We start from the raw sequence: 23,654 nt of genomic DNA on the forward strand, positions 1-23,654 counted from the left end.
AGACGAAAAGTAAGAATATTATAAATTTTTGGAAAATGGTCGTAACCACGCCCACTTATGGTTACATGTGTATATCTTGGTAACCGCTGCACCAATTTCTTCCAAACTTGGCACAGTTGTTGGCCTTCGCACAACATACCAAATGGCCGAAAATTTTTAAAATCGGACAATAACCACGCCCACATCCCATATAACGGTAATTTAGAGAAATACATAATCTTCGATAAATCAGTAAATATTGAAGCTAATTTATTCAAAATTGATGCTTGCAACAATTCTTTACCAAGAAATACGTTTATGGTAAAATTTTGGAAAATGGGCGTGGCACCGCCCACTTATGATCACATATAAGTATATCGGTAACCGTTCTACCAATTTGTACCAAACTCGGTGTGGTTATTGTGCTTGCCACATATAAGCAAAACGTTGAAAATTATTGAAATCGGACTAAAATAACGGCCGCTTCTCATATAACGGTAAATTTCAGAAATGCTTGAAACTTCAATATTTCGAAATTGAAGGACGCTAATTTACTCAAAATTGATACACCCCGGCTTACCATCTAGCGGAAGGTTTCGGAAAGGTGAAAAAACATATATTTAATACTTGCGCCGGGTATTTAATGTTCGGCTCCGCCCGAACTTAGACTTTCTTACTTGTTTTACTTTAGGTTGTACCATTTACAAACTCATATGAGAGGTTAATTTTTTTCAAATTTTACAAGACTGATTTTTGTAGTCTATTACCTTTTTTGCATTGTTTAAACCGTCAATGGAGCGAAAAATTCGTTGGCATTGTAACGGCGTAATTTTAAAATTTTTCGGGCAAGTACTAAATTTTTTATTATATACTAGATCGCTCTCACCCGCTTCGCTGAGTGTATGAAATTTCTACGTGCTACATTAGGTCTAATTTATTTTAATTAAGGTCAACACGCTTAAAATATGCGGAAACCAGGAGACTTTAAATTTTTTAAATATCTTCAAAATATTTTCAAATCAAAACTATCTTAAACCTCTCTCTTGTGATACTTTTTCATACATAGGTACATGTAGTTTAGAAATGAAGCCATTTCAAAATCATTTCGATTGATACCCATATTGTAATAATTCATTGAAATTATTGAAAATTTTGAATTTTAATTTTTAAACCGCTAATTTCTATAATTCAAGGTGAATTTGAATTTTCGAACACGTGGAGTCCCTGCTTGACATATGTTTCTTAGAAATAAAGCCTTCCTTCCTTCCTTAAAGACTCTTCCGATTAAAACCTAGATTGTAATAACTCATTAAACTTATAATATAATTGTATTTGAATTTAGATTTAAAACAGGTGGCAACCCTCTTCAACCTCAGAAAGCTCTACATAATAATACAATACACAATATTTTCCTACTAAAACCCTATTAAATCCCTCTTGTATGACGTCCATATTGTGATACATATTCCAATTATCAAATTCCTTTAATTCAAGAATAATTTGACTTTTCAAACAGGTGGCAACCCTTTTCAAAATGCTCAACTTTTTTAAGCCTCTTCTCATCCATTCTTTAATATAATTTTCAAATAAATAATTCCCTTAATTCAAGTCGAATCTGATTTTTTAAACAGGTGGCAGCCCTCCTCCATGAGTATGGAATTGTTTTATGTACATACGTATATGTATGTAACTATACCAAGTTCTCTATCAAAAATATTTTCTGAGATATGATATGCGGTATGAAAAATTCCGTTTCTATGGGAGGTACCACGTCCCCTTGTCTAATCGATATTAAATTTATCCTATATTTTAAGTTGGGCTAAATGACACCAGTGTACAAAATTTCATGATGATCGGTTGAGTAGTTGAAGCGTGAAAGCGTAGCAAACAAACAAACTCACTTTCGGATTTATAATATTAGTAAGGATTAGTAAGGATTGAAGCAAAGCATATTTTAATGTCACGCCCGTCACAAAATACACAAAATAGTTATTTTTTGAAGGAAAACACATCTTGGACAGTGTAAAAAAGCTGACGAAAGTAACGCTATGACACAGGAAAATATGTGCGAATTGCTTTTAAGTATTTATATGCTTTTATTTTCGAAAAAAGAACCGATTATGTTGGTCACGCCTGTCACAGGTCACACCCGTCACAATTTAAAGTTTGACAAACTTCAATAAATTCGGCCANTTTCAAAATGCTCAACTTTTTTAAGCCTCTTCTCATCCATTCTTTAATATAATTTTCAAATAAATAATTCCCTTAATTCAAGTCGAATCTGATTTTTTAAACAGGTGGCAGCCCTCCTCCATGAGTATGGAATTGTTTTATGTACATACGTATATGTATGTAACTATACCAAGTTCTCTATCAAAAATATTTTCTGAGATATGATATGCGGTATGAAAAATTCCGTTTCTATGGGAGGTACCACGTCCCCTTGTCTAATCGATATTAAATTTATCCTATATTTTAAGTTGGGCTAAATGACACCAGTGTACAAAATTTCATGATGATCGGTTGAGTAGTTGAAGCGTGAAAGCGTAGCAAACAAACAAACTCACTTTCGGATTTATAATATTAGTAAGGATTAGTAAGGATTGAAGCAAAGCATATTTTAATGTCACGCCCGTCACAAAATACACAAAATAGTTATTTTTTGAAGGAAAACACATCTTGGACAGTGTAAAAAAGCTGACGAAAGTAACGCTATGACACAGGAAAATATGTGCGAATTGCTTTTAAGTATTTATATGCTTTTATTTTCGAAAAAAGAACCGATTATGTTGGTCACGCCTGTCACAGGTCACACCCGTCACAATTTAAAGTTTGACAAACTTCAATAAATTCGGCCAGGGACTGCTACCGTTACTTATCTGCTAATCTGAAATGTGTCATATATCTGTTTGTGATCAGCGATGATAAAGCTAATCATAAAGATATGTTGCTCGAGCGATAGGAAAACTTAAGCTATGCTGTCACGGATAAAAAGAAATCATTACTTCGCTTGTCAGGGCGAAAAAAGTATCTGAAACGGTTTTTACAGGTAACGGCCTCGGTTTGACAGGTAATAGCCTCATACTATTTAAAAATAAGGTACTTTACAATTACTATTATTATTACATTACTATTATTATTATTAGTATTACAAGGCATACAATGGAGAAGAAGAGTCCGATCAAGGATTATCCCGTCTTTAGGTGGCAAATCCGATTTTTTGAGAAATAAAGTTAGCTTAGTTGTCTAATAATGTTAATGTGTCTATTATAATTTCCATTCATACTGCCATCAGGTATGTAACTTGAGAATAGAAATCGCTGCATCTTTTAGGCGCATCAATATTACCTAGTTACATCCAGAGCTAATATAAGGGAGGTAAAAATAAAGTAGCTTTAAAAAAGGTTTATAAATTGAAAAATGTATGAAAATGTCATTTTATAAAGCTCTTTAAACCTACTTTATTTTTTATGAATAAGGCCATAAGACTTTCACCAAAATATTTCGGAAAAATATTAAGATTTACGTGAGCTGGACCGATTTGAAAATACCTCCAAAAATTGGGTTTTTAGTGAACAAAAACAGTTTTTTAATTATTTTTTGCAAAAACATTTTAGGTTTAAAAAATTTGCATAAAAATATTTGAAAAAAGTTTTCAACGGAATCACAATCATGAGATTTTTGATACTGTTTTTAAACTTGTTTTTGAATAGGTTTATGCAGATTTTTAAAGCTTAAACTGTTTTGCACATCTGAGGGGGTTTTTTCCAAAAACTCCTTTAAGAAACTATTTTTATTCATAGAAAACTCCATTTTTGGAGGTATTTTCCAATCGGTCCAGCACACGTAAATCTTAATATTTTTCCGAAATATTTTGGTGCAGTCTAATGTACATGCAAAATAAAAGAATGACGATATTTTGACCGGTTTTGGTATTTGGTATTCGTCTTTTGTTTATTCAATGCTTATTAGCTGGTATACAACAAACACTATATAAATTCAGATTTCAAACTTTGTACAAAAACGTTTATTTAAAAAATTTTTTAGCAAAAACAAAACCGACTTCCATTATCGGATTTAAACCAATTTAATATGGGACCGCCCGTGAGGTAACACCTTTCATTTAGAAAAAGGTTAACGTGGTCCAAAGGCAGGGTCCTTAATATAAAATAAAATTGTCGAACATACTTTTGTATAGAAAAAACGTGAAACAAACAAATTAATTTTTGTTATCTGTCTGCAAATGTTTTTTGGTGTTGGCTGTTGTCTGTCGCTTCACCTGAACATATCAAAAGAAATTCCAAATAATCGGCAAAGAATCGGCGAAAAAATGCCGATGCCGATTAATCGGTCGGACTCTATTAATTGCAAGTAAAACAACAGAATGTTAAAGAACATGAAATAAAACAAATATGTAATTGACTTTAAGCAATTTAGGCGTTAGATTGGACCTACTATTTAGGATTCCCCACATTAAAATTTTTCTCTTATATGGAAGGGCGTGGCTCCACTTTTTTACCATATAAACCTTGTCATGGCAATTATGAAACAGAAAAACCAAATCGGTTAACCCTTATCTACCTCCTTTATCAACAAAGAGGTGGTACAATTGCACCGCTATGTATTTTGTATGGGATTATACTGGAAAGCTATAAAATACCAGGAGTTTTGATGCTAGGATCGTGCAGTGTAAAAGTATAAGCAGAATAAAATCGCTAAGGAAGCTTCGTCGGAAGAATATTTCCGGTAAAAAATAAAACTCACTGCAGTATAGTATAACAGATTTATTTTTAATTTTACTGCTGCCGCCGGTCGATAAAATCAACAATCAGTGATATAATAGTTTTGTTTCAAAAATACGAAGAATGAGAAAATTTAGGGATTCATCTTTTCGCTTTGTATTGTTATATTTTTGATTCGTCAATCAGTTGGTGTGAAATTCGTTTATTTCGAAATATTTCAGCGAATATCACCAGACGGCTTCGCTCCATCCGACAAAATTCGCTAAGCGAATTAGTTGTGTTTATAACAGTTTTTTTACGGGCCCACTACTCTCAAGTTTCCCTACATAAAAGTACCCGTGCCTAGTAAAAAATTAGGTCAAATAAAAATTGACTTCGCCGTTCTTTCAGCGACATGTCCAACGGTCATTTGTTGCATTGCCTCTCTATTCTGCCAATTTGCGTGGTAGTTTCTGGTGCTAGGGAGAACTCCATTCAATTCTTCGCAAAAGTTTCTAATCCATTCGCGTATATGTACGCTTTGCTTTTCACAATGTGCGCTCCAATTGCAAAATTCACGTTTGTAATCAACGCTTTGATCATTAGCTTTGGTCGTCGCTGCGATAGATATATTTTAGTCTTACAAGGATGCCATGCGATGGAAATAACTGAAATTCGAAACAAATTCCATACAAAATGTATGAAAACATTTGGTGACACAAATGTACTACTACTTTGTCTTTAGAGACTACGGGTACTCAGGTCCTAAAAGAGTCCTCTTTATTATTAAAAAGGTCTTATTAAACGGTTGGGTGTTCAAAAATGGTTGCACGAGGCTATCATGAAACTTCATGATCGTAAGTACTTTGGCTGTCGAGATATTTACATTTTTGTTGCTCGGTGGTACATTCGTACCACCTCTTTGTACATGCGGGTTAAGCCGTTCCCGGGTGATGCGGCAACATACATGTGGCATTTCGCATACATATGTGTGAGCATTTATTTTGATGATGACAAAACTTATTACCCGTAGCTGATGAGGTTGAACGGGTAACATACGTGTTCAGATACTGGTAAATGATCACTGAAGTCAATCGGCATGACTTATGTAACTTTCAAAATAAACGGTTCTTATATGGATTTTAAACATTTTGTGTGTAATCTGTGTAATTGTGAATCCAAAGTTTTTATAATTCAACAAACTGATTTGAATTTTGTTCTACACCGCATATATGGTATGTAAAGTAGAAGGCAAGGTTTAGTTTACTAAAAACTCGGTAACTGGATACCACTCTTAATATTAGAGCTACCGATGTTGCCAAACATCGATTAAACATCGATATTTTTTTTTTAATTTTAGAATTAGGCTTTAAGCCTTCCTCTTTGTAAATTTTCGCTTGGGAATAAATTCTATAAAATAAAAAATGTTTATAACAATATAGAGCTTAGTTTTGTCTATATTTAACTTCAATAGCCGTGTTTTTTTTACAGGCATATACATCTACGCTTAACGCGTAAAAAAACAATCATCGACAATTTCTATTTCAAAACAAGTAATTTTGAATTTATCGACAACTATTCATAAGCACACATAAAGTTTGTCGCTTACAGCTCAATACAATTTTTAAGCGCAGATACCTATGCGTGTAAAAAAACACGCCTAATATAATAAATTATAATGGGTTTGTCGCTTCAAGGGCTTGAAATCAAAAATTACTTTTGTATAAATGATGTACGTTTTTAAAGTATATCAAATATTATTAAGATTTTTGCTGGCTTATGATTTAATCTGAATATATCAAATTATTTATAACGCTTTTCTCCCTTCAATGCCTCGATATTAACGATTAATAAAATTTTATCGGAAATGTTTAAGAAAATGAAATTGCTTCATTTTACCTTTTTACACGCCAAATAAATGTATGGTTGCAATTTGCAAGAACATCGATGTTGACAAAAAAACATCGATGTCAGCAGCTCATATAAAAACATCGGTGCATCGATGTTTCCATCGATGTTTCTCCTGCTCTACTTAAAATGCTTAAATTTTAGAGAGTACACGTAGAAATTACTGCAAGCGAAATTTTTTCCGAATGGTATCTAATTATCTATATAGGAATTACATAAAATTGTATAAATTGTTCTGCAGGATGAGCAAAATAAATAAAAGCTTGTAAAATTACGGTGCAGGTAAACCTAATACTTTCTTTGATAATAGTTGCACAATTGCAGGCAGGTATAGCTAATGTGCAGATATGTTAAATGCATCTATCGGAGCAGTTTCCTTATAAATGCTAAAAATAATGCCGCTGATGCGCATTTTGGGGTAGGTATCTTAAATGTGCACTTAAGCATAAAGACAGGAAAGCAAAATATACTGTATACTATATTTAGCTTATTAATTTTCATTCTTTGTCTTACCTCTATCGTTTGTAATTTAAAACTTAATAGGGGGTATTCACAGGCGAAATATAGTCAGCTGTTAAGGTAATTGCAGCTTTTTTGACAGATATTCCATTATGCCAACAAGCTGCAACTAACTTTAGAGTCGACTTTGTTTTGACTATATACCCCAATATTTCCAACTACTTACTAACCTAAACATACCATCATATCACCATTTCAGATGCCTGGTTCAAGCCGGAACGCTTACATCCACGAGGTAAGTAGTCAGAACGCTCGGTAACCAGACATTAGTCCTAAGTTATGTATTTGTATATGAGTTTGAATTTGCGTGTTTTTAAACCGTAGACCCAAGGATTATGAAACAGGTCTTAGAGCAAAATCAACATTTATGTTCAAAAAATAAAATTGTTACGACTTCCATTCTTGGTAAATGTGTTTGCCTCCAGAGTATCGATCTATCCTTTGCGAGGCCCAATAACCAGCGTTTGTGCTTCTGAGTTAAGCGAACGCTAACGTGGGTTAAGCTGGTTTTCAAGCGCTTCTTTTTACGAAAAATGGTTTTACATAATATATTGGAAAATTTAATTTTTGTAAAAAACAAACCATATTTGACAATATAAAGATCAAATAATTAAAAAAACAAATCAACTGCTTAGCGCTACTGCCTGTTCAATATGCCTTGGGTTGACCGCAAAAAAGGGCAAATCCAATCTAACAAAAAAAATAGAGTCCAAGAGTAACGGTTAAGTTTTATCGAGAAGCAATAAAATTAAAAATATTGATTAAATAGCCGTGTTTTTTAGCGCAGATATATATATATCTTATAAAAAATTGGTATATTTTTTCGATATAGAACTATCCTAAGGGACCACCCTAATATACATATATATACATATATATACATATATATATATATTAGTGTGATCAAAAATAAGCAAAGTCGGAATTTTAACGCTGTCATCCCTTAGGATAGTTCTATATCGAAAAAACATACCCCTTTTTTACAAGATATATATATATCTGCGCTAAAAAACACGGCTATTTAATCAATATTTTTAATATTTTATTGCTTCTCGATAAAACTTAACCGTTACTCTTGGACTCTATTTTTTTGTTAGATTTATTTTAAAATCAAAAATGATTTAGAGGTCGCTCAAAGCGCTCAAAGTTTTCAATATATTTTATATGGGAAAAAACCACTTTTCGCAGAAATAGTATAGAATTCTTGACAATCAATATTTTTCGATCGGAAAAGTCTGGTTCTCTTCAAGATACTTCTAACAACAATACCCAATTGTTTATTTGACAATTTTTTAATACTAAAGATGTTTTATTTATCCCCCCATTGCATTTTCTGGGGATTTTCGCGGACTTATAAAATATAGTTACTATGAAAAACGGTTAAATAAATAAATGGGTATTATTATTGGGAATCTACTGAAGAGAAACAGCGTTTTACGATCGAAAAATATTGATTTTAAAGAATTGTATACCATTTCTTCGAAAAGTTCCTTTTTCCCATATAAAATACATGGAAAACTTTGAGCGCTTTGAGCGACCTCTAAATATTTTCTGATTTCAAAATAAAAAATGGACCACCCTTATGTACATACCTAAAGGCCAAATCACACAATTGGTGCATTTGTAAAGATTTGTACATTTTGACGTGGTGACATTTGGAAATTTTTTTGTTGTGCTGAACTCATTCCCGACGAAAATTCCTGTACAATACCTCTCTGTGGCTGTCAAAATGTACACATCTATACAAATGCACCATGATTTGGCCTTAAGTAAACGCTAAACTGCAAAAGAAACACTTCAGCAACTGCATATCGAATAAGCTGACATTTTTCGTGAGGTACTTAAGAAGGTTTTACTGTATGTATATTAGGGCGGGTCAACTTGTATGGATCGATTTTTTTCGACATTGTCCCTAGCATATTCGGATTCTTCATAAAAATCTAAGAAAAAAATTCCTCCAGACCGTAGCTCTAAAGTCAATTTCGAACCTGCGCATTTTTAAAAGAAGATATCTTATATATAAAATTGGATTGCTGTCCGTTAGCCTCGCTAAGACTTGAAAACAGCTTGACCGATTTGAATATTTTTATTTTTTTGGTTTGTTTTTTATAATATCCGGATTGTTAAAACCAGAAAAAATAGAGAGTTGCCACCTGTTTAAAAATCCCAATATAAGTAAATTAATTACATAAATTAGATATTGCAATATGGGTGTCAAAAGAAAGAGGTTATGAAGGCTTACAGGCAAAAATATTTTTGAGGGGGGTTGCCACCTGTTTCAAAATTTAGTTAAATAAAATTGATAAGATAAATTAAATATTGCAATATGGGTATCAAATTAAAAGGGTTTAAGAAGGCTTACTACTGAAAATATTTTTGAGTCGAGTTGCCACCAATTTCGAAAATTTAATTCAATTAAGTTAATAAGATAAAGTATGTATTATAATATAGGTGTCGAGCGAAAAGTATTTGAAAAATTATTGATTAAGAAATATTCTCTATAGGCCTGCCACCTACCTGAGCGGTAAAAACTAAAAGCCATACTCGCAAATATTGTTCAAAACTTTTGAGGCTCGCATCAATGTGGAATACTGTAACTCCGTCAAGATAGTGTTTATTGATGGCAAACAAAGTACTATCATGTTTGGCAATGATATCACCCCATCGAACAATGCACTCAGCCTCGATATAAAAAGAGAACAAAAGCCGAAGTATTAGCCGAAGCAGTTCATACAAATGTTCCACAATTGAACTAACAAAAAAATATGGCCTACGACTCTTTTATAGAAGCTGTGGACACTGGAGTAAAATTTAAACAAAAAAACAAAACCGACTTCAATTCTCATATACAAATTTAAAAGTACCGTTATTTTCTTCATGGCCCAATTATCGGATCTACACTCAATTAGTAGGAGACTACCTCTGAGGAACCACCTTTCCTTTCAAAAAGAATTATAGAAAACGGATAACGTAGTCCAAAGTTACGCGGTAACATACATAAAAACATATTCCGACGAATTGATAAAATATGCAGATTAATATTTAATAAAGTGTTACGGATATATTTTTTTTAATACAAACCTGTGCTTGGGAGCTTTTTGATATGAAAAATTAATTTCTGATATCTATTTTTTATTTAAAGAACCGCAAGATTGCACTACAAAGCAAATTACATATTTTTTACTATTGTAACGGGAGAAGTTACTGTATGTATTTTTTTATATGTACAGTGTCGAACAAAAGTTTTGGCACAGTAAATTTTCGCATTACATATATGCAAAATTTTTAATTTATTTCCGATAATTTTTTATAAAAACATAGTTCATACTACACTAAAACACATAAAAATCAAATGTGTAAACTTTGTGAAAAACTCAGGAAAATTCAATAAATCTGCATACTAATTTGCAATTTTATATTCAGATTTTCAAGCAACTTCAAACCTGCACTTTGATAAACTAAAATTGAATGGATTATTAAACTGCATACTTGGAATTTTTCTAAAAAATACTTTGCCTATATTGCGTAAAATTTACTGTGCCAATACTTTTGTTCGTTACTGTAAGTTTAAGGGTTTATTTACCCTTAACTTTAAAAAACCAAAAAAAAATTTACAATATTTTAAAATTATTTTTCGAATCATAAATTTTTTTATGATTAACAATGTATTTATTTTTTTTTTTGGTTTTAGATCCTTTTTGCTTTCAACACGAGGTATCTTTTTTCTAGTTTCTATTGTCATAGCCATAACTCACTCTCTATTTTTATCAATCAATCAATCAATGAATCAATTTTATAATTTTTTTCGGCATTTTTCCTAATTACAAGTAGAGCTTTATAAAACTTTTATAACACCAAATGTTTATCAAGCTTGGGATTTTATGTTATCCGGGCAGGCTTATTAATTTAGCCAGAGAATATGTTTTCTTTATAAAGTTTACCCAGTTACCCATTTTAAACTGCTACCTGTACTGTATCAGCGGTTAAAACTTGTTAAATTTTTATTTAAAATTTTCGGTAAGGAATAAGCGAGTGGATGAAAAATATATAAACCGTAAGAACGGCCCATATATATGTATATGAAAGAATACACTCATGCGACGACTCTAGCCATTGTGTGTCATTCCTTTAAATTATAGTTATTTTTTTCTTATTGTATTAAAAAAATAACGTTCGTAACACTTTAGTAAATATTAATCCGTATATTAACTGAGTATATATTAAAGACTAGAAGATGACCCGGTGAACTTCATATCATCTATAATTTATTTGAATTTAACTTTGATCAATTATAACAAATCTTCAAAATCCAATACAATGAGATCACTAATACTGCCTGCTGTTATAGCTGATAAAAGATTCCACACCTATAAGATGTGCCACGCCCCTTTTTACAAACTCATTTATATACATATATCTTTCCATAAGCACCTAACATAGGTATCTGTGCATTTCAAATTTCGAGTTCATGTGACTATAATTCCGAAGTTAGAGCTGATTAAAAATTTTCACTATGGGAGGTATCCCTCATCCCCTCCCCCCCTTGGCGAGTTTCAATTTTTTTACCCTATTATAGGTCCAGGAGTCATGGCAATACTTTGGCAAAATTTTATTCGATTCTATACATCCGTTCAGGCTGCAACCTGGTACATACGTACATACATACTTCCACAAATATATAGTAGATTTGCTTTGAAGCGCCATCTTGCGGTTCTTTAAATAAAAAATAGATATCAGAAATGAATTTTTCTATCACAAAACTCCCGAGCACAATTCTTTATTACAAAAAAAAACATTCCTAACACTTTAGTAAATATTAATCTGATTATGGACTTGGTATTAATTAAAAATAATTTCTTTTAAAATTGCGCAGGCTCGAAATTGATTTTAGAGCTATGGTAAAGGGCTTTTTTTCTTAGAATTTTATGTAGAATCCGAATCTGCTAGGAACGATGTCGAAAAAAAAATTGACCCGCCCTAATGTATATACTTATATTGATAGTTTTTAAATATGTATGTATGTTGTGTAATGCCGATTGGCGTAAATTTTATTAATTCAATACATATCAAAAGAAATAAAAACAAAAATTATACAAAATATCCCGGTGCTTTAGAAATCGATCTTGCAAATGCGTAATGAAAATATTTAGGTACGGTATGTAAATCGCGATTCGGTAATACCCTTCAAAATGCTTCTGAGTGATTCGAATCTGTTGTGTTTCGTTACATTGTAACAGCTGTGATTTTATTTATTTCAGACCAGTGACCACATTATGAGAATCTTTGTTAAAAATTGTTTTTTACCCTACCAGTAAGTATGTTATTTGTTTTTAATATCTTGGTATGTTAAAATACATCTTTGGTTTTTTATAACACGTCGCGATTTTTTTTATTTTTGTTTATTTCAGAATTTTTAATAATTTGCATGAAAAGCCAAAAATTAATTAATTTAGAATTGAATTTTTACTTAAAATACTAATTAAAACAGAAAAAACTTATGTAATTAATATTTTTAACTTTCATTATTTGTGTATGAAAATATAGTATATTCTTTAATAAAAACCATAAAAATCAAAGTTTTAATCTTTGTGTAACATATAAAAAAATCAACAAACTTTCGTAAAAATTTCGAGTTTTGTAGCCCATTAAATTTTAGTACAATAAAGTGCAAGTTTATAGCAGCTGGGATCTACCGTTGGTTTTTGACAATTTTTTTTTTGTTGATGTCAGTCATTTTCTTCCATACGAAGTATGTTCGACGATTTTTTTATATGGAGAAAATGAGCATCCCCTTCAACAAAATATTCCCAAAAGTTAACGGTAAGTCGGTGCACTTTGTTATACTAAAATTGAGTGGACTACAAAACTGCGCACATAAAATTTTTCCAACAAGTATAATTGAAAAGCACGAAATTTTAACGAAAGTTTATTGATTGTTAATTTGCAGAAAGATTGAAACTTGGATTTATGCGGTTTTTGTGAAAGAATAAACTTTATTTTTATAAAGAAAAAATTAAAAATAACAAATATCAAGATAAATGATCAAATCTTGTCGATATGTGAGTGTCTTAAAGTTATGATAATCACTATAACGTATGCGAAATGAAATGTGGACTATTTCTAAGCAGACTTTCTGGTAAACACAGGAGCCAAACAAAGTATACTAAAATCTACTGTGCAATCTTAACAAGCATTTCACTAAAAATAATCTCGTTGTATACTATAATGCTGACATAATTTCCTTGAATGCGAATGAATTCTGAAAATTTGCTTGTAAATTTTGTATACCGAAACTCAATGTCACGAAAAGTAACGTACTTTTTCATTTTTTCTCTATGAGACTTAAAAAAACTTTATTTACAAAGGAAATTTCGCTTTATAGAATAGGAAACAGTAGAAGGAAAACCTACGAGTACGAAAAAACATGTTTCACATAGCAGCGAAATGAGACCGTAACAACAATCATAAATTGCTTGATCCCTCTGCAAAATCACAGCGTATAATGACAATAAAGTACAAAGTAAGCAAAAAAAAAAGATAATTCCAGCGCCTTCGTCTTGACCTGCAGCAGTGTTGTCACTTCAGAAACCAAATTAGTGGTAAATTATTAACATAAACAGTGGTAGATCTCTAACGAAGTGTGATAGAATATTTGTAAACTTTTTATTCGTCGAATTACACTGTAGTAACCATATATGTACATATGCAATACTTCTATTTATATTGAGTAAAAATTTCTCTAGTGGTACCCTCCAAATTGAAAATGCTTATCCATCGATTATTTTATTAATTTTAGATAGGTATCATTGTAATATGATACTGTGCAAAATTTTTTGGTTAATGTGCAAATAGTATGCAATTATTTTTTTATGCAGGCTTTTACTAAAAATTGCTTTATTTATTAGCTGTTAAAGATAATCTCACTCGTTTTATACTAAAACTTTAAAAACTGTCTGACGATGTAATCACTGTAGTAGTTTTTAAAATTTTTTATTTTTATATATACTTATTAGTATTTTTTTTCATAAACAATTTTTTTTTCACTTCTGGGGATCCGATTTTATTCGGGCAAAATAAATTAAGGTTAGCAGTCGCTCGCTCTCAATTGGGAGAAAAAAAGTTTTGTTCAACTCTTTTTATTTAAACTACAGCGTTTTTTCGATCGCAGTACATATGCTGGTATGACGCTCGCTTTCGTTCCGGGACAACTGACGTACGCGACGTTCGCTATAATTGATTTTTCTTCTGTTGATCACAGTTGGCTATGAATTTCGTACAGTAGTGCCATAAAAATGCATACGCCGACGTTTTGACGATTTTATTTATTTATACTTTCCATACCAAATTTCTTTATAAAAATATGGCCTTCGGCAGCAAACACCACAAGAATAAATTTTTTTAATTTCATACAGAACTGGAAAATGCATGAAATACCAAGAAATGTGCATCAAAATTTTAAATTTATAAATTTGATTTTTTAGAACAGTTTTCAGTATGCAGTTTTATAGCCTATTAAATTTTAGTACAGTAAAGTGCATGTTTCAAGTCGCTTGAAATTAGCGTTGATTTTTGAGATATGGAATAAAATGTGCAAGACCATTACAAAAAAAAATTCTCAAAAATTATCGGTAATTTTTTGCGGTTTGAAACATGCACTCTATTGTACTAAAACTTAATGGACTACAAAACTGCATACCGAAAATTTGTATAAAATGTATAATTGAAAAATTTAAAATTTTGATGCAAATTTCTTGCAGTTTCCTGTTCTGTATGAAATTTAGAAAACGCGTTATTGTGGTTTTCGCTGCCGATAGGTAGCCATTTCATCATTTCGTCATTTATAAGAAAAAATAAATATTTTCACTTCTGCATTATTTTCGCGGTTAGGGCTCGATATGTGGTATTTTATGTGTTGACCGAAACCAATAAAGCATAGCTGCCAACCAGGTGCTTTAAGCACTGGATTTAATGCTTTTTGAAAATCAAATCGCCAAAAAATGACTTAGTGCATAGTGCCTTTTCTCCTTTATTCCTTCCTAGGCTAAAGTACTCCACGTTAAAATTTTTAACAAAATCGGAGCACATTTACTACTTGTTGACACATTTTGTATAGGGATGTTCAACTGTGCATCGCTCTCTATGACGCGACCCCATTGTGCGCCGTTCGTTATCGTCGTCAAACTGTAGGCCCCTCCTCTTTGCGTGACAACATCAAGGCGCACGTCACAAATCGGAGCATAAGCTCGGCAAAACATTAACATATGTATAAGCGCAAATCTATTATTATTATTATTTTTTTTGTTCGTAGGAGAGGGAAATGCTTTATGCACTGGCCGGGGGCCCTAGTCTCTATACTACCTTCCCCGAGTGTGGGACTCCCACCGAAGCGTGTTGGGCTACCCACTAAAACCCAAACTTCCACCGCCCGCGCAAGAATCCCGCATCTGGCACCGCAATTCTGCATGTCTTCAGATGCAGGAGCGCGCTGCTAGAGCCTCAGGGCTGCTCTTTTGTATGGGCGTTTCATTCGGGTGTCCTCAGTAGACATCCGTCCTCTCGTTTGCAGCGGAGTACGAATTTCACGTATCTCGCAACTGCTTCCCACTTTTCTGCGNTGTTCGGAGTTATGTCTCCATATCTTTCTTCCAACATTCTGCGCGAAATCAAGAAGTGTTCGCAGGTGAAGAATGTATGGCACACATTATCTTCGACGTTTCCACAGTAGTGACAGAACGGTGAGTCCACCCTTCCCATTCTATGAAGATATTCTCGGAAGTATTTAACCATGACGGTAAACACCCATATGATCTGGTGTTATATTTTGTGTTTGTGTATTTGGGTCTGAGTAAAAACGCTCACCTCTAAAATTATTTTGATAGTCAGTACTGAATAATCCTTACTAGTAAATGCAAACGGTTTGTTTGTTACGCTCTCATGCTTTAACTACACTTAGGGAAAGTATTAAAATCAATCAGAAACGTAGTTGATCTTACTATAAACGTCGACTAAAGTACTGTATAGTAATAAATATTCAATTCAATTACGCGCATATTAAAATGACCGCATTCGTTCTAAAAAGGCATCCGTGAAGTGAATAACCAAGTTCAAAAAAAATATATATATATAAAAAAATAAATATTAATTTGCATGTTGCCTGCAGTGTAATTCGAACCCTGACCCTGTCTGGATATCAACAAATTGTGTCTGACAGGTAATAAGATCAACGGAAATAAGGTCAATTGACTTTATTTCCCACCCTGGTGCGAAATAAAGTAAATTGACATTATTACCTTTTCAAAAGCGAATTAAAATCCATTGACATTATTGCTCTTTCAAACATTAAATTTGCTTAGCTTCGCGGAGGCCCGCGTACCCCGCGTACCCACACCACGTCACGCTACTCCGCGGCCTTCCCCGGCCCCCTTCCCCCTCTCCCACCGTGCTGTAACACAGGTAGATGTATTTTTTGTATACGTTGAAATAAAATGTTTATATATTTTACATATCGAGGGCTTATATTCAATAATACCCTCTATCTGCACACTTTTCACAAAGATGAGATTCTGATATAAAAATCCACCTAAGATTTAACTGTCATCGGTGATAGTTATTAATGCTACCTTATATAACTCTTGACAGAAGAACACTATTATAAATTAGAAATCAGAAGTAATATTAGTGATGACAGGTAATAAGTCCCAGATGGTTTCTAAAATTACAAATTAGTTTTTGTGCAAATTGCAGATAGAGGGTATTAATGAATTTAAGCCCTAGATATTTCACATTTTTATATTTGTAAGTTATTAGAAGATTTCTGCTGTGTTTTGGCAACAACTTGTCTGCAGTAAAAAAGCATATAACTTTTGTTTCAAAAGTATGTGAAAACCAATCAATTAATTTACATGATCTCGGTTCCGATATTAAATAATCAATAATTGTTTATACCCCCATTTTGGCACATCGGCTTGAATTGAATAGTGTCGTCGGTCTCCTTAGCTGCTTTTAAATGATGTCACAAATTGCTGGCGGAGACATGAATACAGTGTAACAAAATTCCTTTTCTATAATTGTTTCCTTATTCGTCCAAAATATGCTAATTTAAAGCACAGAATTCTTTCAGTGTTCCTTCCGGGGTTTTTGGACATGGACTGTTTCTTCAATTTAATAGTGTTCGCTTAATTTTGTGGAAACGAAACATATTTTGCAAGTTCTGGATCATTTCTACACTCTTTCTTCAAATATTTCTCGTATTCCAGCTGCGTTTTGCGTTTGGTTTTTTCGCATCGTGTTTTTACTATATTCATAATTTAAAATTTTTTAATAAAATCAATTGGTGGTAGTTCATGATTGTGTGTGGATTAATAGTACCAAACTGAGGATTTGGCAATAACCTTTTTCTTCTATTTGTAACGTAGCATATCCGCCACGATACAATAACATACAGCCTCGTACATACATACAATATTGTACATACATACTGCACCGCACATACATACAATAGTGTACATACATACTCCACCGTACATGTAAATACAGACATACATACAGCGACACACCATTGTACATACACACTACACCAAGTGAAGCACTGCTAGCAGCACCCCAGCAGCATGCCCGAATAACTCACCAACCACTTCGCTCACCACACTGCATAAATCGGGACGGCACACGACGAATTCTCAACAAGCATNAACGAACGTCACCTCTCTCTCGCTCTCCCTCTCTTTGGACATAAGGTTGCTAGCACTCTAGTCGTAGCGCCGTGTGTGTGTGTTCGAAGTAAATACACGAAAATAGTGTGTTTTATTTGGTGGGGGTTAGTGGGACCTTCGCCGGACTCTGGATCGGCTGAGTTCACCTCAGCCTTTGACAAAACCCACCTCATATATTAAAAAACAACACTTACGGGGCAATGTTTATTGTAAGAACAAAATTTTTTTCTATGAATCGACATTCTTTAAGAAGCATTGTTGACGCTATTTCCATTTGAATGAGGAAATAGCGTCAATGACTTTATTTCCAAATTTTTGTTGACTTTATTTCGCTTTTGAAAAGGTGATAATGTCAATTGACTTTATTTCCGTTGATCATGTTACCTGTCACCCAAATTGTAGCAAGCAGACATATAAATGTTCTTTCAAATGTTGAATTTTCATCAACACCACAGCATGCGATTTGTACGGATAAACACCCTGCAGTAAAATTTAGAGACAGTCTGGCAAAGCGCTAGTTCCGAACTAAATATTTCATAACTATCTCTGAACTAGTGCAAAACGGCTGCAGAGAGAGACAGTTGAAACCTGCGGTGTAAGTGTACAAATTGTCACTTCCCGTACAATACGAAAGTAGCTCAGCGAGAAGACCTCCGACTGACTCCAGCATCGTTGGTCGCGAGTTCAAATCGCGGTGGAAGCAGTTGTGAGTTTTCAGATTTAATGAATTTAAATTGTTGCGTACCGCTTACAATATTTTTTTTAACAAGTAATTTTTAAGCAAAAAACAAAACCGACTTCAATTCTCATACAAAAATTTAAGATTATCCTTAATCTCTTCATGATCCAATGATCGGATTTAAACCAAATTAGAATGTGACCACCTGTGAGGTAACACCTTTCCTTAAAAAAAAAAAGAATTGTAGAAATCAATTAATGTGGTCCAAAGTTATGCGGTAACATAGATAAAAAAAAGAAAAAAAAGCTATTCCGTCGAATAACCTTTTCTTGTGAAAAGTCGGTAAATAAAATGTGTAACAAACATGGAATCTGTAAAAGAAAATAAAACGAAAAAAATATCCAAAAATCGAGTCTTAAAAATGTTTTCTTATAAAAAAAATTCAAAACGGAACCGGTTAAAAACTATTTGCAACAATTGCCACAGCCAATGACATCGCCGTGTAAAACTGGACTGTTGAATGCATTGCTTGGGTATTGAACTAGAACTAGTACTGTCGGCAAAAGGTCTAGTTCTACGCTAGTTCTGAGCTAGTCAGATATTCTGCAGGGCTTTTGTGTGTGTTGTCACCGCTCTGCATGCTTGGTATATATACCCTCAGGGAAACCGCAGACTAGTGAATTTCTAGTTCCATACTAGATCTTTATCGCCAAAAACGAACCAGTCCGATTGTAACTAGATCCCCACCAGTCCAAAATCAGCGAAATGTGGTACATTAAAAAAACTATTTTATTTAAATTTTTCCATTAGAAATCTAAATCTAAGGTGACGAATTTAAAACTCGTTCGGAACTATAGAAAAATGAATGCAGAACAATCTATACCTTACCTGTCGAATTTAGAACTATGTATGTAGTTCGGAACTATCGAAAGGGGGCTTGTTTACTTTACATAGATATGCTTTTGGCGGCTTTTTAGTTCAAATACGCTTCCATTCTGCACTTCGCATATGCTTTTTCATAGCTTGGTAATACAAAACAAAACTTTGTGTTAACATTATAACATCTTCTGGAATCTAACCAATAACAGCTAGCACCTTTGGAAACTCAGCTACAGTCAAACGTATGCAAACGTACATTTCTTACAATCATTCATACAATTAACTTTCAAATTGAAAACATATTACTTTGAAAATAATTTAAAATTTAGGCTGAATAAGTTGGATATTTCAAATATTTAATGGCGAAGTAATTTCTTGCACTACCAACTTATTAAATTTATTATCCCACAGCCATGAAACAGACCTTCCAATAAATGTGAAAAAATTATTTTTAAGTGCAGGATAAATTATTTAAATAAGCGTTTGAAATGCAAAGGTATAATCGATTAATCTTTATAAACCTCCCATATATACCTATTTAAATTTATTTATTTAAACCTTAGTTATAACCATTAATATCACGTGTTGCGTTTTTGTATTCACGTTGCTGATTTCATGTATCTAATTTGATCTCTTCATAAAAAATCTTTTTTACTAATTTCACATATTTTGAAGTGTTTTTGCCTCAATACATCAAGTTGTACGGCATTAACTGTCACTTTTAATTGGTTACTGCATTGGCTATTTTTATTAAGATTTTTGTATGCATTTGTCGGTGAGTCCTTGAAGTATTATATGTGCAAAATCTCTTTTACTAATTTCCCCATTTTAACATATTTTTCTGCGTAAAAATATCAGTTTGTGCGGCATTAACATGATGTTTTGAAACCGTAGTTGGACCTTTCATCTAGAATGATATAGACACTTCTCAATCTGGGTGGTCTTCAGGATCTACGTTCTTGAATGCTTATCTTTGTGAGAACTATTCCGTGGATGAAGTACATCACATTAATCTTATTAGCGTCAAAATCTTTATGTAAGTTTCTAATTATTATTTATTACATTGGCTGTAAATCCTTAAAGCTCTTTGTTATTGTTAGTGTTTGTATTTCAATACTAAATACAAGCGTAATCCACAAAATTGTTTAGCTTCTACATATCTAATTTGAATAAAAAATAACAAATTATGCTTAGTTAATTTAAATTTAAATTTAGTTAAAATATTTTTCAAATAGGGATATTTCAAAAGTAATTTTTAATATTATGTATGTATATGAATTAAATAAACACCTTCAAATTATTACCCATTTTGTAGTCAAAAAGGGTAATTCTTTTTAATATTTCCGGCCTTTACCCTTTAAAAAAAATCTAAGGGGCGAACACTTCCAATAAGGTATTGTAAAATCTTCCATCTCGCTCTTATTGATTCACCTGGTAATATTCCACCATGGTAGTTTCAATAAACAACTTTTTAACGGATACTGAGATTTTTGAAGCTTCATAATTTGTTCATGCTAGCAGCGTTACCATATTGTTAATATTTAAAAATGAATTAGGAATTTCGAGATGGGCATTTATTTCACAGTAAATTGGTGAAAATATTTTAGTCTTCTTAGATGAAACCAAACAAGTCTATGTAGTACAGGATATAAGTACATATGTATTGAAAATATGTACATTAGACTGCATCACCAAAAAAGTTGCGGTTTTTCCGCCGGGATTACTAAATTTATTATATTTTAAGACGTCCACCAAAATATTTCGTAAAAATATTAAGATCTAAGTGAGCTGGACCGATTTGAAAATACCTCCAAAAATGAAGTTTTTTTATAAATAAAAATAGTTTCTTAAAAAACATTTTTTAAAAAGTCCCCTCAGAAGACAAATTGGAATAAGCTTAAAAAATCTGCATAAAAATATTTAAAAATCTTTTCAATGGAATCGTAAGAATGAGATTTTTGATGCTGTTTTTTTTACTTTTTTCAAAGATTGATTTACGAAAAACTTGAATAACTGGACCAAAAATGTTCTGATTTAGACTTATGGGTTCTCAGTAGAAAGGTATTTTCACACCGTTTTTATTTCTGGCCAAAAAAAGCGTGATTCGTGTCCATCTTTTTTTTCGAATACCAAAAATCTTAATTCAACTTTGAATGAGGTTCGTTTCTCCTACCTTTCTCTTCCATCCTTTGAATAAGTTTATTAGCAAATAAATGAAAAGGGTGAGAAAATACCTTTCCAATGACACCTCTTAAGTCTAAATCGGAAGAGTTTAGGTTCAGTTATTCAAGTTTTTCTTATACCAATCTATATATTGTATGGGGAGTGATGCAGTCTAATGTACATACAAAGAATGTAATTTTACCTCGAAATGCAACGGATAATGGCATATGTGCTTACGTGTACAGTATTTCTCGACCCTACCCCAAAACTAAAAATTACTCTACTTGTATGTATGTTGCGTTCACATTATTAAATGTTTTTATTTAATAAATTCAGACGTTATTTTTCTCATCTTTTTATTTTCTTATTTAATTTTGTTCTCTTTTAACTTTAGATTTAAATATCCAATTGAAAAAACGTTTTACAGTCATTTCTTCGAGAGTTACATTTGAATTGTACAATAAATTAAACAAAAATTTGGACTTCTTAACTTGTCACCATCAATGTAGAGAACATATATACAGATATTTTTGAAGGCTTTCCTTGCTCACGCCGCGGGGGGCTCAAGCCGTTTTTGTCTCACAAAAGGAAGCCGTGGAAATTATAAAAATTTTGTACCGCCTTCCTTGCTGTGGTATTTTGTATTTTTGCAGCTTCCAAATGCGCAAGTCATTTTTGTTTTTATTCTTTTAAAAAATAGTTTTATTTTTTGCTTTGTCGACGAAATTTTATATATAAAAATAAGTGCACGTTTTTGGTGTGACCTCATAACTTGAGAACGGCTTCACCGAATTCAACCAAATTTATGTGGCATATTCGATCTATCATGCAGATGGTTTGTGCGAAGTTTGCCCGAATTCGGAAAAGGGGGCGTGGCACCACCCATACTAACTAAAATATAAAAATAAGTGAACGTTTTTGGTGTGACCATATAATTTGAGAACGGCTTCACTGAATTCAACCAAATTTATGCGACATAATCGGGCTATGATGCAGATGGTTTATGTGAAGTTTGCTTGAATTCGGAAAAGGGGGCGTGGCGCCTCTATTTTATATATAAAAATTAGTGAGTTAGCTTATAACTTGAGAACGGCTTCACCGAATTCAACCAAATTTATATAGCATATTCGAGCCATCATGCAGATATTTTATGTGGAGTTTGCCCAAATTTGGAAATGGGGGCGTGGCATATGTGTCTTATGTATAAAAATAAGTACACGTTTTTGGTGTGAGCTTATAACTTGAGAACGGCTTCACCGAATTCAGTCAAATTTATACGGCATATTCAGGCTATCATGCAGATGGTTTATGTGAAGTTTGCCCGAATTCGTAAAAGGGGGTGTGCAACCTCCCATACTAACTAAAATTTTTATATTGTATATCTCTTGAAATATTTGTGGTAGAGCACTGGAAATTGGTATAGAGGTATATCAAATAATTCCATACTCATGGAGAAAAATGGGCGGTATTGGAAAAGTGGGCGTGGCCCCTCCCATCTTATATATAAACAAGTAAGAAAGTCTAAGTTCGGGTGGAGCCGAACATTAAATACTCGGCGCAAGTACTAAATATATGTTTTTTCACCTTTCCGAAAGCCACCGCCAGATGGTAAGCCGGGTGTATCAATTTTGAGTAAATTAGCGTCCTTAAAGTTCGAAATATTGCAGTTTCAAGCATTTCTGAAATTTACCGTTATATGAAAAGCGGTAATTTTAGTCCGATTTCAATAATTTTCAAAGTTTTGCTTTTATGTGGCAAGCATAATAACCATCCCGAGGTTGGTACAAATTGGTAGAACGGTTACCGATATACATATATGTGATCATAAGTGGGCGGTGCCACGCCCATTTTCCAAAATTTTACCATAAACGTATTTCTTGGAAAAGAATTGTTGCAAGAATCAATTTTAAATAAATTAGCTTTAATAATTACTGATTTATCTAAGATTTTGTATTTCTCTAAATTACCGTTATATGGGATGTGGGCGTGGTTATTGTCTGATTTTTAAAATTTTCGGCCATTTAGTATGCTGTGTTAAGGCCAAAAACTGTGCCAAGTTTGGAAGAAATTGGTGCAGCGGTTACCAAGATATAC

General features: G+C 32.7%; 1 protein-coding gene across 7 annotated transcripts in view; it reads left to right on the forward strand.

The window, feature by feature from the left end:
* The window catches only part of Rtnl1 (reticulon), a 276,263-nt gene that overhangs the window by 73,883 nt on the left and 178,726 nt on the right, over window positions 1-23,654 (forward strand). For 4 of the 7 annotated variants that reach the window (XM_017634570.1, XM_017634586.1, XM_017634591.1 and 1 more), the window contains exon 2: window positions 7,327-7,362. The exons of the other annotated variants lie outside the window; for them this stretch is intronic. In XM_017634570.1, coding sequence (XP_017490059.1) covers window positions 7,327-7,362 — 36 coding nt within the window. The remainder of the gene's footprint in view (window positions 1-7,326; window positions 7,363-23,654) is intronic. 7 annotated transcript variants of the gene reach the window in all.

The sequence above is a fragment of the Rhagoletis zephyria genome, unplaced genomic scaffold (assembly GCF_001687245.7).
Source record: "Rhagoletis zephyria isolate East Lansing unplaced genomic scaffold, Rhagoletis_zephyria_1.1 Rzeph_scaffold_00115, whole genome shotgun sequence".
Taxonomy (NCBI): Eukaryota; Metazoa; Arthropoda; class Insecta; order Diptera; family Tephritidae; genus Rhagoletis; species Rhagoletis zephyria.